The sequence below is a fragment of the Schistocerca piceifrons genome, chromosome 6, assembly GCF_021461385.2.
Source record: "Schistocerca piceifrons isolate TAMUIC-IGC-003096 chromosome 6, iqSchPice1.1, whole genome shotgun sequence".
NCBI lineage: Eukaryota > Metazoa > Arthropoda > Insecta > Orthoptera > Acrididae > Schistocerca > Schistocerca piceifrons.
Window position 1 is genome coordinate 114018614 of NC_060143.1, and position 12100 is coordinate 114030713.

The window sequence follows — 12100 nt, forward strand, 5'->3', positions numbered from 1 at the left end:
GTTGCTTCATCTGGGCAGTTGCACGTCTGTTCGCCCGTACACATCTCGGCAGTCATCGTCTTTGACTTGTGGTGCACCACTGTTACCTCTGCCTTCCGTTTTGCCATGCAGTGTATATTTTAACCAGGGCGTGACGCAAACCGTTTTGAAACATAGCCACGGTGAAACGGTACAGTAGTTTCCGCTCTATAAGCAGCAGGTTTCGCTGCTCGCTCGCACCGGGAAATAGAAACAGAGGCGGCTCCGCAGCCAATTTTATTACACGACGCGGCCGGCCGCGGGTGCAACAGAACCCATGTGGACGGGTGGAAAGAAATGTGTCAGGCTTCATAATACGTATTTATATGTGTCGTGTATTATGGATTTCTTGTACGTGAATGTGAATCTGCACATGAACTTTCCTAATTCTCCTCACACCATTCCGTAAAGCGTGGCCAAATCTTTGTTGGGAAGTAGTTCTGTAGTATAGTAGTGCCAACCTTACTCCTGGGTAGGGGATCAGAGAGATAGCACAGGCACGTAAAAATCAAAGACTTTCCAGTGTCACAAGATTTGGGGTGAGGAGGTTGGTCACGGCCAAGTGGTTCGACCACCCCCTCCACCGGGGCCCAGGAAGACCTCCGGGTGCCCGCCATATTCAGAGAAGTATTACAGAAGACGGGTACGTGAGCAGGCGTGCCCTCAGTGCGTCTGTCTCAATGTTCACGCATGGAAGAGAGGTATTTGTATATTTGTGCTAATTCTTTTAGTTCCAGCTTCGGACTGTGTAAGAAAATGAATGTGCTCGTTTAATTCCGGAAATTTGACCCCCTGTGTTAAAGTATCTGGTCCCCAGTTTGCCCGTTATCCTCCCCACATATGTAAAATATTGGGAGACTTTGGTGGTATACATTTGGCCAACGCAATTCCGTCTTACCCGTAGAAATGTGCGTGCAGATTAGTATTTAATATACCCGAGATATAAGTTGTAAAACTGTAATATCTGTAAACTGAAACAATTGCTGCAATCGCTGTAAAGTCGAGTGATAATGTTTAAAATAAATAGGTAATCAACTGTCATCAATCTTTAACATACCTTAAAAATCAGAAAGAAGTCAAGTTAAAGGAATTTATTTAAAATAAAAGCTATAGAACGCATGGACCCACACATCAGCGTGTGAGCCCTCCAGCCCCTTGCCTAGTATCGTACAGAAAGGGCACGCTCTCTAGGTAGCGCTCTCAAGCTCCTCTCCCCAGTTATCCGTTGCGCAATTTTCATTCAGGGCATGACGACATCAACTTTCATCTGGCGTCCCTAGGCGAGGAGGTTACACGGGAAAACTTTCAACGGAAATGCTTCCACCCCTGGCCCCAAAGCCAATGCTCATGCCCTTCCAGATGTCACATAAATCGCTTCGTTTCCATATTACGACGTCGACTGCACTGTCATTTGCGTCGCCCCGTCACGCTGTATATATCCTACACTGCTAGTGCTGCCATCTGCAATGGTCACATTAATGTGACTGGACCATATAAATGTTCAAATGTGTGTGAAATCTTATGGGACTTAGCTGCTAAGGTCATCAGCCCCTAAGCTTACACACTACTTAACCTAAATTATCCTAAGGGCAAACACACACACCAATGCCCGAGGGAGGACTCGAACCTCCGCCGGGACCAGCCGCACAGTCCATGACTGCAGCGCCTGAGATCGCTCGGCTAATCCCGCGCGGCGGACCATATAAATCTTGCCTAAGTTCAAAAGAAACCGTTTCCCTACCGAAGCTACTGAAATGAACTGTATCCGAATTTGTTTAGCAAACTCAAAGGCATGTGATGTAGTACTTTGTAAACATTAGCGGAACAGGCTGTTGCACCGTTCAACTGTTCCTTTATAAAAGAAGAAAACACGCATTCGGATGATCTATAGCATTTAAACACAGCTCTCACAATTAGAGGGTACTCTCAAATTTGAAGTTTCTGCCGATTGCGTGCCTCGGACTATTATCTAGTGAACAGCGATGGTATCATCAGTAGCCGTTCGGAATCGCCAGTCGGAAACTAATAGTGGACACCACAGATCACGCAGTCTACTGCGTAGCATAGAAAAACATGTAAACGTGACTGACGAAAACACTACACAGACATATAGAAACACATACCTCCAAAAGATATGTAGAAACACATGCAATGAGAACTACAGTAAAATGAAAGAGAAAGACGGAGGTGATAAATAGCAATGGGCACTCTTAATGGTGGGATGAACAATCTCAACACTGACTGCGAACGCTCTATCCTGAAACTACATTTATTTATAGAAACAGCAATGGTGGTCAAAAGCTCACTACAAAGAAAAGAAATTTACAATGGAAACTGTCAACCTACATTCAAGGTCTTGATCTGAGCTAGAGAGAGCGAGCGCTTTGCGCTGCAGCTTGTCTGTTCTAATCGGTGCGTTGTGACGTCAGTGGCGGTTCATCAGTGGTGGCGGTGAAATCAAAGTTGCTCCATCTGTCGTGAAATTGCAATGGATATACCCTATGGCTTGGTATATGATTCGGCAGGAGGTAATATTATCCTTCGTGGCATTCGTTAAAATTGCCGAAAGTAATTGTTGCTGTAAACATCTGCAGGGTGACAATTATTGAACTATGTGAAATCAAATCGTCATAACTGCTCAACGGTTTGCGTTTGGACGTTCAAACTGCACGGTTGGCCGCGGCGCATGATGGCAACCGAATCAGTGGTTCTGAAAAGGGCACGAGTCCACTAGAAGCAATCTTCGGGAAATCGATGAAAACTGTTTTTTTTTTTAATTTTGATTTATATGTTTTAAAAAAATTTTCATTAATGTATATATTTAACATCTCTCATGTACCTAAATTGCAAGTGATTCTCTTTTTTTGTTTTCGCAAAAAAAAAGTTTAAACTAAGTGGCCTTATGCCCTTTTTAAAAAAAAGGAAATTTGAATAATAGCACTTTCTAAGAAAATGTGTTTTTATTTAATGTTGAATTTTCATATGTTAACATTGTATCAAAAAATCGTTACTTATTTGGATTATCAATAAAAAGTAACAAAATATGTGCATTTTAAGGTTACATTTTATATTCAGTCATCATTGAGTTCTTCGTCTTGTGCCGGCCATTCACATATTTCTTCATTAAAGGGGAGATGCTCCTGTGGAATGTACTTCACTAACTTTTTAATATCTTCAAATTTCTTATGGTTGATTGGCCAATTGTTATGGTAAGCCTCCTATGTTGGTAGAGAAATGTTTCTTGCCTTAGCCAGAATAAAGTGGTGTACTTTTAACCCATCAATGTGTTCATAAGCTTTTAACACATCAGGATTATATTTTTCAAACTGCAACATGAAATACTTTGATATATTAAAATCAATTTTGTCCTTATTTGACACCCTATTTCGCAAAGAGCCAGTCGACTTAGTTGTCTTTCTGTAAAATTTTGCCCGACAACCTCTATAATCGATACTGAACGATTTTTCAAGCAGTACACTAGTAAATTTACATGGTGAACTTTATTCAGCTACTTTTATTGCGTACTCTATAGGCGAGTACACACTATCACTCCACTTTATATATCTTTTAATTACCCCAAAGTCACGGTCAGAGGGGAGGAAAGAATGCCCCCGTGTAGGATAATATTGTAAAATTTTGTCGAATCTTCCTGTTGCAACCAGACTCATGATAAAGCGTGTGACTGTGTGGTTTCGGTTTTGACGACCACAGGAATATGAAAATAAATGAAGCTCCTCGGTGCTGTCAGATACGTTATTACATATGTAATGATTAAGAAGTGTGCACACATCATTGGATCCTTTTCTGTGCAAGCCTTCATGATAGAAATGATGTACTGAGGTTTCCTTTTTCATATCATGGATGCAAAACAAGTACACCCTTAGTTGTCTCATGTAAAATACCTCTTGCACTGGAATGTGGGGCAAGGGCGAATTCTGCATTTAATCAAAACAAATACATGCGATGTCATCTCGTTCAACACAATTTGCTGTTGCTTGGTTCCTTTTCTTGTAGAACTTTTGTGATGTACCCTTATGTATCAACAGCTCTGCGGCTGCAACACGCTTAGCGTTATCATTTAGAAAATTACTTTTAAGTTTTTAACTGAGCTCCTCACAAGTAGCGCACACATCTTTTTGTGGCCTTCTAACTGCATAGCTGAAGGTCTCCTTGTTTCAAATAAAATGAGTAAGTAACTTTAATGTCAGGATACTTTTTGAAAAAGAGTGCATGCATGATCTTTACTGTTTGCTCGACATTCAAATACTTGATATTTCGATTTGCAAAATGTGTTTCCTTTACTGGGAAAGAGGAGATATGTTCATTTATTTTTTCACAAACTGCTCCTGCTACATATTTTTTACTAGAGTTTTCTGATTTTCCTCGATTTTCTTTTGGAGATTCCCCTGCAGCCAGCAAGTCAACAAGTCTTCTCACTCTCTTTTCGGATTCTCCATGCAAACTGATGAACGCTTTTTTGAAAATGGAATGTCTGTTACCTACAAGAGAAATGCTGTACAAAACATTGTGGAGTCTGGCTTTTGGAGTATCCTTCCGTGGTCTACGGGGATGAACATCAGATAAGGTCAGCGGGCCTTGTAGGAAAATATCTTGCTCCGTTTTAGTTTCAAATTCATGGAAATTTTTCAACATTGTTATCTTGTCTAGGTCACTGAATATTGTAAAACACTTCATACTGCATCTGAAATCAAACAAAGCTACTAGTTTTGGCTTTAATGTTTTGTAATGGGTATTGAGGCAAACTCTGTTATCTGAAAAAATCCGTGGAAATATAAATTTAGTACTATAGATTTTTAGTTTATTTGAGCTTAAATACAGGTGCGACTGTATTTATAATATGTGGTTGAAGATTAATAATTGCAATAAAATTCATTGATTGATCCCAGTAAACAGAATTAGCCTACATTAAAATTTTGTATATTTATTTTATAAGTTTTACTTACTGAAGATGAAGTGAATGTTTGCCCCTTGCAAATGTGACTTTTATTGTTCTGCTGATCAATATGTTGAAAGCTTTTTTTGTATTAGAATATATTTTTAATAAGATGTAACCTACATAAAAGTTAGTTTAGAAACATATCTGCAATCGGGTCCTGTAGATCTGGTTCCAATGACTTTCTGAGAATAGCTGACGTGTTCATTTCCCTTTACTTTATATCTTTTAGTCTTATTCTGTTTATATTCTTCTGGGTTTCGATGGCCATTTTTGAATTCTCGAGGTGATTCATTAGTATCAGTGTCCATGTTTGCACGCAAATCAACTATAAAACTACACTCATCCAACTGCTTGAAGTGATTACTAAAATGGTCACCATATAGCAGCAGCGTAGTTGTTTTGAAAGGTGCATGAGTCCAGGACTATTGCCCTTTTCAAAACAATCAACAAACTCATTGCCTTCCCCTGCCTATGTTATGCATTGGACTGATGCCGTTTTCATACAAAACGATGTATCTGTTGCCCTTTTCAAAACATTCAACAAACTCATTGCCTTCCCCTGCCTACGTTATGCATTGGACTAATGCCGTTTTCATACAAAACGATGTATCTATCTCTATAGATACCGAATCCAAGCACAACTCAATATGGTAAAAAAAGGTGACTCGTACCCTTTTCAATATAACTGATTCAATTTGTATGTGCATTGTTGTTTGGTTTAGCGATGAAGTCCACTTTCATTTGAATGGGTTTGTCAAGAACTAAAACTGGCACATTTTGGGGACTGACAATCCGTATTTCGCGATCGAGAAGTCTCTTCACCCTCAATGGGAGACGGTGTGGTGTGTAATGTCCAGTCACAGAATAATCGGTGCGGTGGCACGGTGACTACCGGACGGTACGTTATGGTTTTAGAACACGATTTCATACCCATTATCCAAAGTGACCTTGGTTTCAACAATATGTGGTTCATGCACGACGGAGCTCGACCCTGTCGAGGCAGGAGAGTGTCTGATGCCCTGGAGGAGCGCTTTAGGGACCGCATTCTGGCTCTGGGGTACCCAGAGGCCACTGGCATGGGCCTCGATTGGCCTCCATATTCTCAGGATCTGAACACATGCGACTCCTTTTTGTAGGGCTATATTAAAGACAAGGTGTACAGAAATAACCCCAAAGCCCATCGCTGAGCTGAAAACAGCCATTCAGGAGGTCATCGACAGCACCGATGTCCGACACTTCAGCGGGTCATGCAAAATTTGGCTATTCGTCATCGTCAATGATGGTAGGCACATCGAATATGTTATAACCTAAAACCGAGTATCTGTAGTGACGTTTACATGTTGAATAAAGTGTGTGCACGCCGTAGTTTGAAACTAATTTATGTTTTTTTTCATATTGTTCAATAATTGTCACTCTGTATTTGCGCTGGCCGTACACACTCGCTGCTGTTATTAATACCAAATACATAGTTTTATGACGGTATAAAATTCACATTAACTCGGCTACCACGAAACTACAGTCCGTTCGTTTTCAGCCTGCTTACCAGTTTCACAAATTTACAATTTGGCGAGCAAGTTTGTAATACATTAAACAGTTTAAACGTTTCCACAATGACGGTTAGTGTTTTACGCACGCGGCGGTTCCTTAAATTGCAAATAAAATAAGAATCTTAAAGTACATTAGATTTGCAACTCTGTTACACGCAAACAATTTGGCTCTATTAACGACAATCACTGTCCACTAACGTGTGTATTCACATTGCTGTTTATAACCCTCCACTGAACTGGCAGTATTCAAAGAACCTAACCTTTTGTTTCATAATGTTCACGTTAATACCTAGACCAAACTGTGTCCAAAATGTAACAACTCGACCACAAGTTCCAGTGTGTTTCTGTCCAATGCATTATAGTAGCACGTTGCTTGAATACCAGCGCGTATACACACCACTGCAGTCTTACTGACACCCTGTCGGACCGCAGCTGTCGATATCGCTCTCGCATCAAATTTCATCTAACAATTCCACATATGGCATTTAGTTTTACATGGCATACTTGAGGAAAGCATTACAAAGAAGATCAAAAAGAAGTTGATAATTTTTCATACTCAATTAGTAAGAGATTCTTGTAGAAATATAAATAAGGTAAAGCACAGTTACACGTCATACCGTAGAACAATACAAAATAGATTATACACCATCAAAGTCAAGGAACAAGAAAGAAAGAAGAAGAAAATTACCATTCGCGGTCAGCAATATCTTCACATCACCCATGGCTACTGTGAAAAATAAAGAGCATATCTCTCTGACAGCACAGTTTCCCTGGAAAACGGATTCCAACCTGAGACTATTTTTGACTAACTGTTCTTGTATCATTTTAACTATATAGAGGCCTAGGATACTTACTTGCTCTTACTCTCCTGGCTTCGTCAAGTAGCCTGCTCCAAAGCGTTCTGTCCTTTGCATCTTCTTCCCTTGCTCCTCGTATCTGAAGATCCGTGGCCACCTGGTTTCTCAGTCTTGATCTTGGTTTCCCTAAATGTCTTTCTTCTTCGGATTTCTTTCGAGATTTTTCTCAACCTTTATCACTCCTCTTTTCTATAAACATGGGCGCATATCTCACTCCTTGTCTTGGCTCCCGCAACATGTGGTTCATGATGGCGAATGAAATACTGTGGTGTAACCAAACATTCTCTTTGTATTTACAGCGCAACTGCATATATTTATGACAGTGTATGAAACAGTGTAGTGTATCTCAACACTTCCTTTGTACGAGGGGTGTTCAGGAAGTAATGTAACACCTTTTCCTCGGCCAGTTTCGGTTGAAAAAATTTGTAATTTTTGTGGGATATCGTGGAATATTCCAGCTTTAGCTGTTATAGTTTCATGTAGCTCCGATAGGTGACAGCGCTTTACGTAGCCTCCAAAATGGCGTCTGTAACGGAGGTATATTCGAAAAAGAGAGCTCTTATTGAGTTTCTTTTGGGGAAAACCAGAGCATCGCAGATATTTCTAGGCACTTGCAGAATATCTACATAGATGGTTAAAATGGCTCTGAGCACTATGGGACTTAACATCTCAGGTCATCAGTCCCCTAGAACTTAGAACTACTTAAACCTAACTAACCTAAGGACATCACACACATCCATGCCCGAGGCTGGATTCGAACCTGCGACCGTAGCGGTCGCGCGGTTCCAGACTGAAGCTCCTAGAAGCGCTCGGCCACACTGGTCAGACTATCTACAGAGACCTGGTATTGAATAAAAGTACTGTCAGTCGTTGGGCGTGGCGTCTGTCATCATCGCAACAAGGTCACACAAAGTCTCTGGTCTCCCGCGTGTCGTCCGGCCGTACAAAGCTGACACAAGCAAAGTTGGAACGTGTGGACACTCTCATTCGAAGTGATCGATGGATCACACTCAAACACCTCGTTGCACAACTCGACGTCACTGTTGGGAGTAGTGCTGACACATTCGTCCATCAGTTGGGGTACTCAAAACTGTCTGTCCGACGGGTTCTTCGCCACCTAACAGAAGGCGATAAAGAGCAACGAAGGACCATCTGTTTGCACCAATGAGGGTGCACTCCGCGACAAGCAGTACGTCGACGAAGGGGAGGTTATTGAAGCAGCAAGATGTTGGCTTCATCGTCGACCACACGAGCATACTGGCGCTCCCAGTAAGGTGGCATAAGGCCGTTGCATTGAACAGAGATTAAGTTGAAAAATAGGGTTGTGTAGCCGAAAGAGTGGGGAAGAATACGGTGTATTGGAATCCTGAATAAAACCAACCTGCTTTTGTATGTGTTGCATTACTTACTGAACGCCCTTCGCATTTACAACTATTTTATTTCAGACTGAGCACAAAACTCCCGAAATTAACAGCAACTTGTATGTTTTCTTCCAGGATCTCTGTACGGTATAATGAACACAATCGGTAGCTGCACTGGCTTCGTCTTCCCAGCCGTGGTTGGGTACATCTTAGAACAAAGTGTGAGTATTAATAAAACGCTAAAGTCTGCTTACAGCGTTAATACCAACACGAGGACCATTAATCACACAAACAAACCCGACAGCACCACAGGAAAATATATTTATTTAGGGAATCGTTACTATTTCAAATATACGTCCACGGTTCTCACGAGGAAAGTGTGAGAAAAGTGCGTTTCTTTGATTCATCAAACATTTAATTCGATTTATTTGTATTGTGAACTCAAGAATGCCCTGCAGAAACCTGTTCGTGGAACTGGGGAAACTAACTATTGCTGCCCAGTGCAGTTATTCCTTCATGGCATTTGTCATTAATCACTCGTTTTCAAACCAATCTGGATTTTCATGCAATCGTGCTACAAATAAGAACAATGTTCATTAAGATGTAAAGTCACATGCTTTGGCCGAGGAAGGTCTCCACTATTTTGGGTCGGCAAGTTGCAATAGCTTTCCGACAGCCGTAATAAGTTTATGTATTAAAATTTCAGTTGAAGAGGAGCCTAATCAGTTCATTGGTGACCAATTCCTTCTAGTACGTTGTCGAACTTCGTAGTGTAACCGCCTGACGTATATACTATTAATAATATCAAATAACGTGGGTGTTACGGAAAATCTGACTTCCGCTTACCTTCAGTCCAATAGGGTGATCACTATAAATAAATGTTCTAAACTGATTTTCTGTTTGGTGATGCTTGATCACAGTAGCCTAAGGATCATTATACGTAACTCTGTGAGTTTTTCATTTACATATTTTGTGACTGGTTTGTTACTGCTTCTTAAATATACACATTTTTTTAAAAAAATTTTCTTACTTCACATCCATGAAGGACATTTCACTAGGTATCTGTGGAAGAGACAGTAGCAACTCACTCGTTTATTTTTTTATTTATTTAGTTTGTGAATACATTTATGTATATTTGTTTTCTGACATGTTCTACATCTTTGAGGATCTCCTTGCTATGGATCTTCTTCTTCATTTTGAAAGGTTTCCAGTCACCGATCGGGTCTGTCTGGAACACAGGCCTTTCTATCGCCTTCTGTCTTCCCACCAGTTCTCTGTCTCCACCTTGATCCAGCCTTCTCGTCTCTTTCACACGCAGTCCTTCACTGCTCCCAGTCACCTATCTCTTGGTCTGGCTCTTAGACTTCTTCCTTTCTCTTTGATTTCGTGTAGTTTTCTGGATGTCCTCTTGTCCTCCATTCGCTAAACATGTCCATGCAGATCATCTCGCACAAGGACACCACCACCGAACCAACAATGAGACTGTTCTTAAAATCCTCAGAGAAAGTTATAGTCTCTGCCAGAAACTCACAATAGAGGAGAACTGCCACATACAAAAAGCAGTTATACAAGGGTAGAAAGTCTTGAATGAAAATACACACTGTTTGGAACACTCAATGAACTATACAAAGCAACCTCCCCACACGAAATATAATAATCAAATATAAATATTCTCAAACCTGTTTCCTCAGTCCCCTCCCCTTCTTTCCAGCTCGTTATCTCTCTCTCTCTCTCTCTCTCTCTCTCTCTCTTTCTTTCTCCCTCTCTCTCTCTCTCTCTCTCTCTCTCTCTCTCATTTCACACACACAAAGACACACATACACACAGGCGCACAATCACGTAGATTCTTCCCCCCCCCCCCCACTTGCAGACACACCACATTAGTGCTCACGAAACCTTCGAAATTATCGCCACATTAAACATAGGGCAAACGATGAACAAGTGAGCAAAGACTACTGAATAGTACCTCTCAATAAGTACGAAAACAGAAGTGTCTGCCAAATCATGTTTTGTGAAAAATACGTGTGTAGTAAATTTGTAAGCGAATTTTTTGTGTAACAGTGTGGAGACGGTGTACTCAGTAGCAGTAGAAAGAGATGGACTTCTAGTTAGGGGTTCGTATTGTTAGCCAGTCAACAGATTGTAATAATACTTATAAAGTGTATTTTTTGTGCAAACATGCACTTTTTTTAACTGTAACAATGCCTATTGACATTAAAAAACTAAAAGTAGGATAAATTAGAATTTCAGTGGTGTTTGTTGGAGAATTCTAGTGCAAGTCGTTTGCGAGGTATTGTACAGGGCTATTACAAATGATTGAAGCGATTTCATAAATTCACTGTAGCTCCATTCATTGACATATGGTCACGACACACTACAGATACGTAGAAAAACTCATAAAGTTTTGTTCGGCTGAAGCCGCACTTCACGTTTCTGCCGCCAGAGCGCTCGAGAGCGCAGTGAGACAAAATGGCGACAGGAGCCGAGAAAGCGTATGTCGTGCTTGAAATGCACTCACATCAGTCAGTCATAACAGTGCAACGACACTTCAGGACGAAGTACAACAAATATCCACCAACTGCTAACTCCATTCGGCGATGGTATGCGCAGTTTAAAGTTTCTGGATGCCTCTGTAAGAGGAAATCAAGGGGTCGGCCTGCAGTGAGCGATGAAACGGTTGAACGCGTGCGGGCAAGTTTCACGCGAGCCCGCGGAAGTCGACGAATAAAACAAGCAGGGAGCTAAACGTACCACAGCCGACGGTTTGGAAAATCTTACGGAAAAGGCTAAAGCAGAAGCCTTACCGTTTACAATTGCTACAAGCCCTGACACCCAATGACATAGTCAAACGCTTTGAATTTTCGGCGCGGTTGCAACAGCTCATGGAAGAGGATGCGTTCAGTGCGAAACTTGTTTTCAGTGATGAAGCAACATTTTTTCTTAATGGTGAAGTGAACAGATACAATGTGCGAATCTGGGCGGTAGAGAATCCTCACGCATTCGTGCAGCAAATTCGCAATTCACCAAAAGTTAACGTGTTTTGTGCAATCTCACGGTTTAAAGTTTACAGCCCCTTTTTCTTCTGCGAAAAAAACGTTATAGGACACGTGTATCTGGACATGCTGGAAAATTGGCTCATGCGACAACTGGAGACCGACAGCGCCGACTTCATCTTTTAACAGGATGGTGCTCCACCGCACTTCCATCATGATGTTCGGCATTTCTTAAACAGGAGATTGGAAAACTGATGGATCGGTCGTGGTGGAGATCATGATCAGCAATTCATGTCATGGCCTCCAAGCTCTCCCGACTTAACCCCATGCGATTTCTTTCTGTGGGGTTATGTGTAAGATTCAGTGT

General features: G+C 41.2%; 1 protein-coding gene across 1 annotated transcript in view; it reads left to right on the forward strand.

The window, feature by feature from the left end:
* Window positions 1–12100, forward strand: part of LOC124803170 (sialin-like) — a 175158-nt gene that overhangs the window by 126266 nt on the left and 36792 nt on the right. Inside the window, exon 9 of the mRNA XM_047264353.1 lies at window positions 8876–8961. Coding sequence (XP_047120309.1) covers window positions 8876–8961 — 86 coding nt within the window. The remainder of the gene's footprint in view (window positions 1–8875; window positions 8962–12100) is intronic.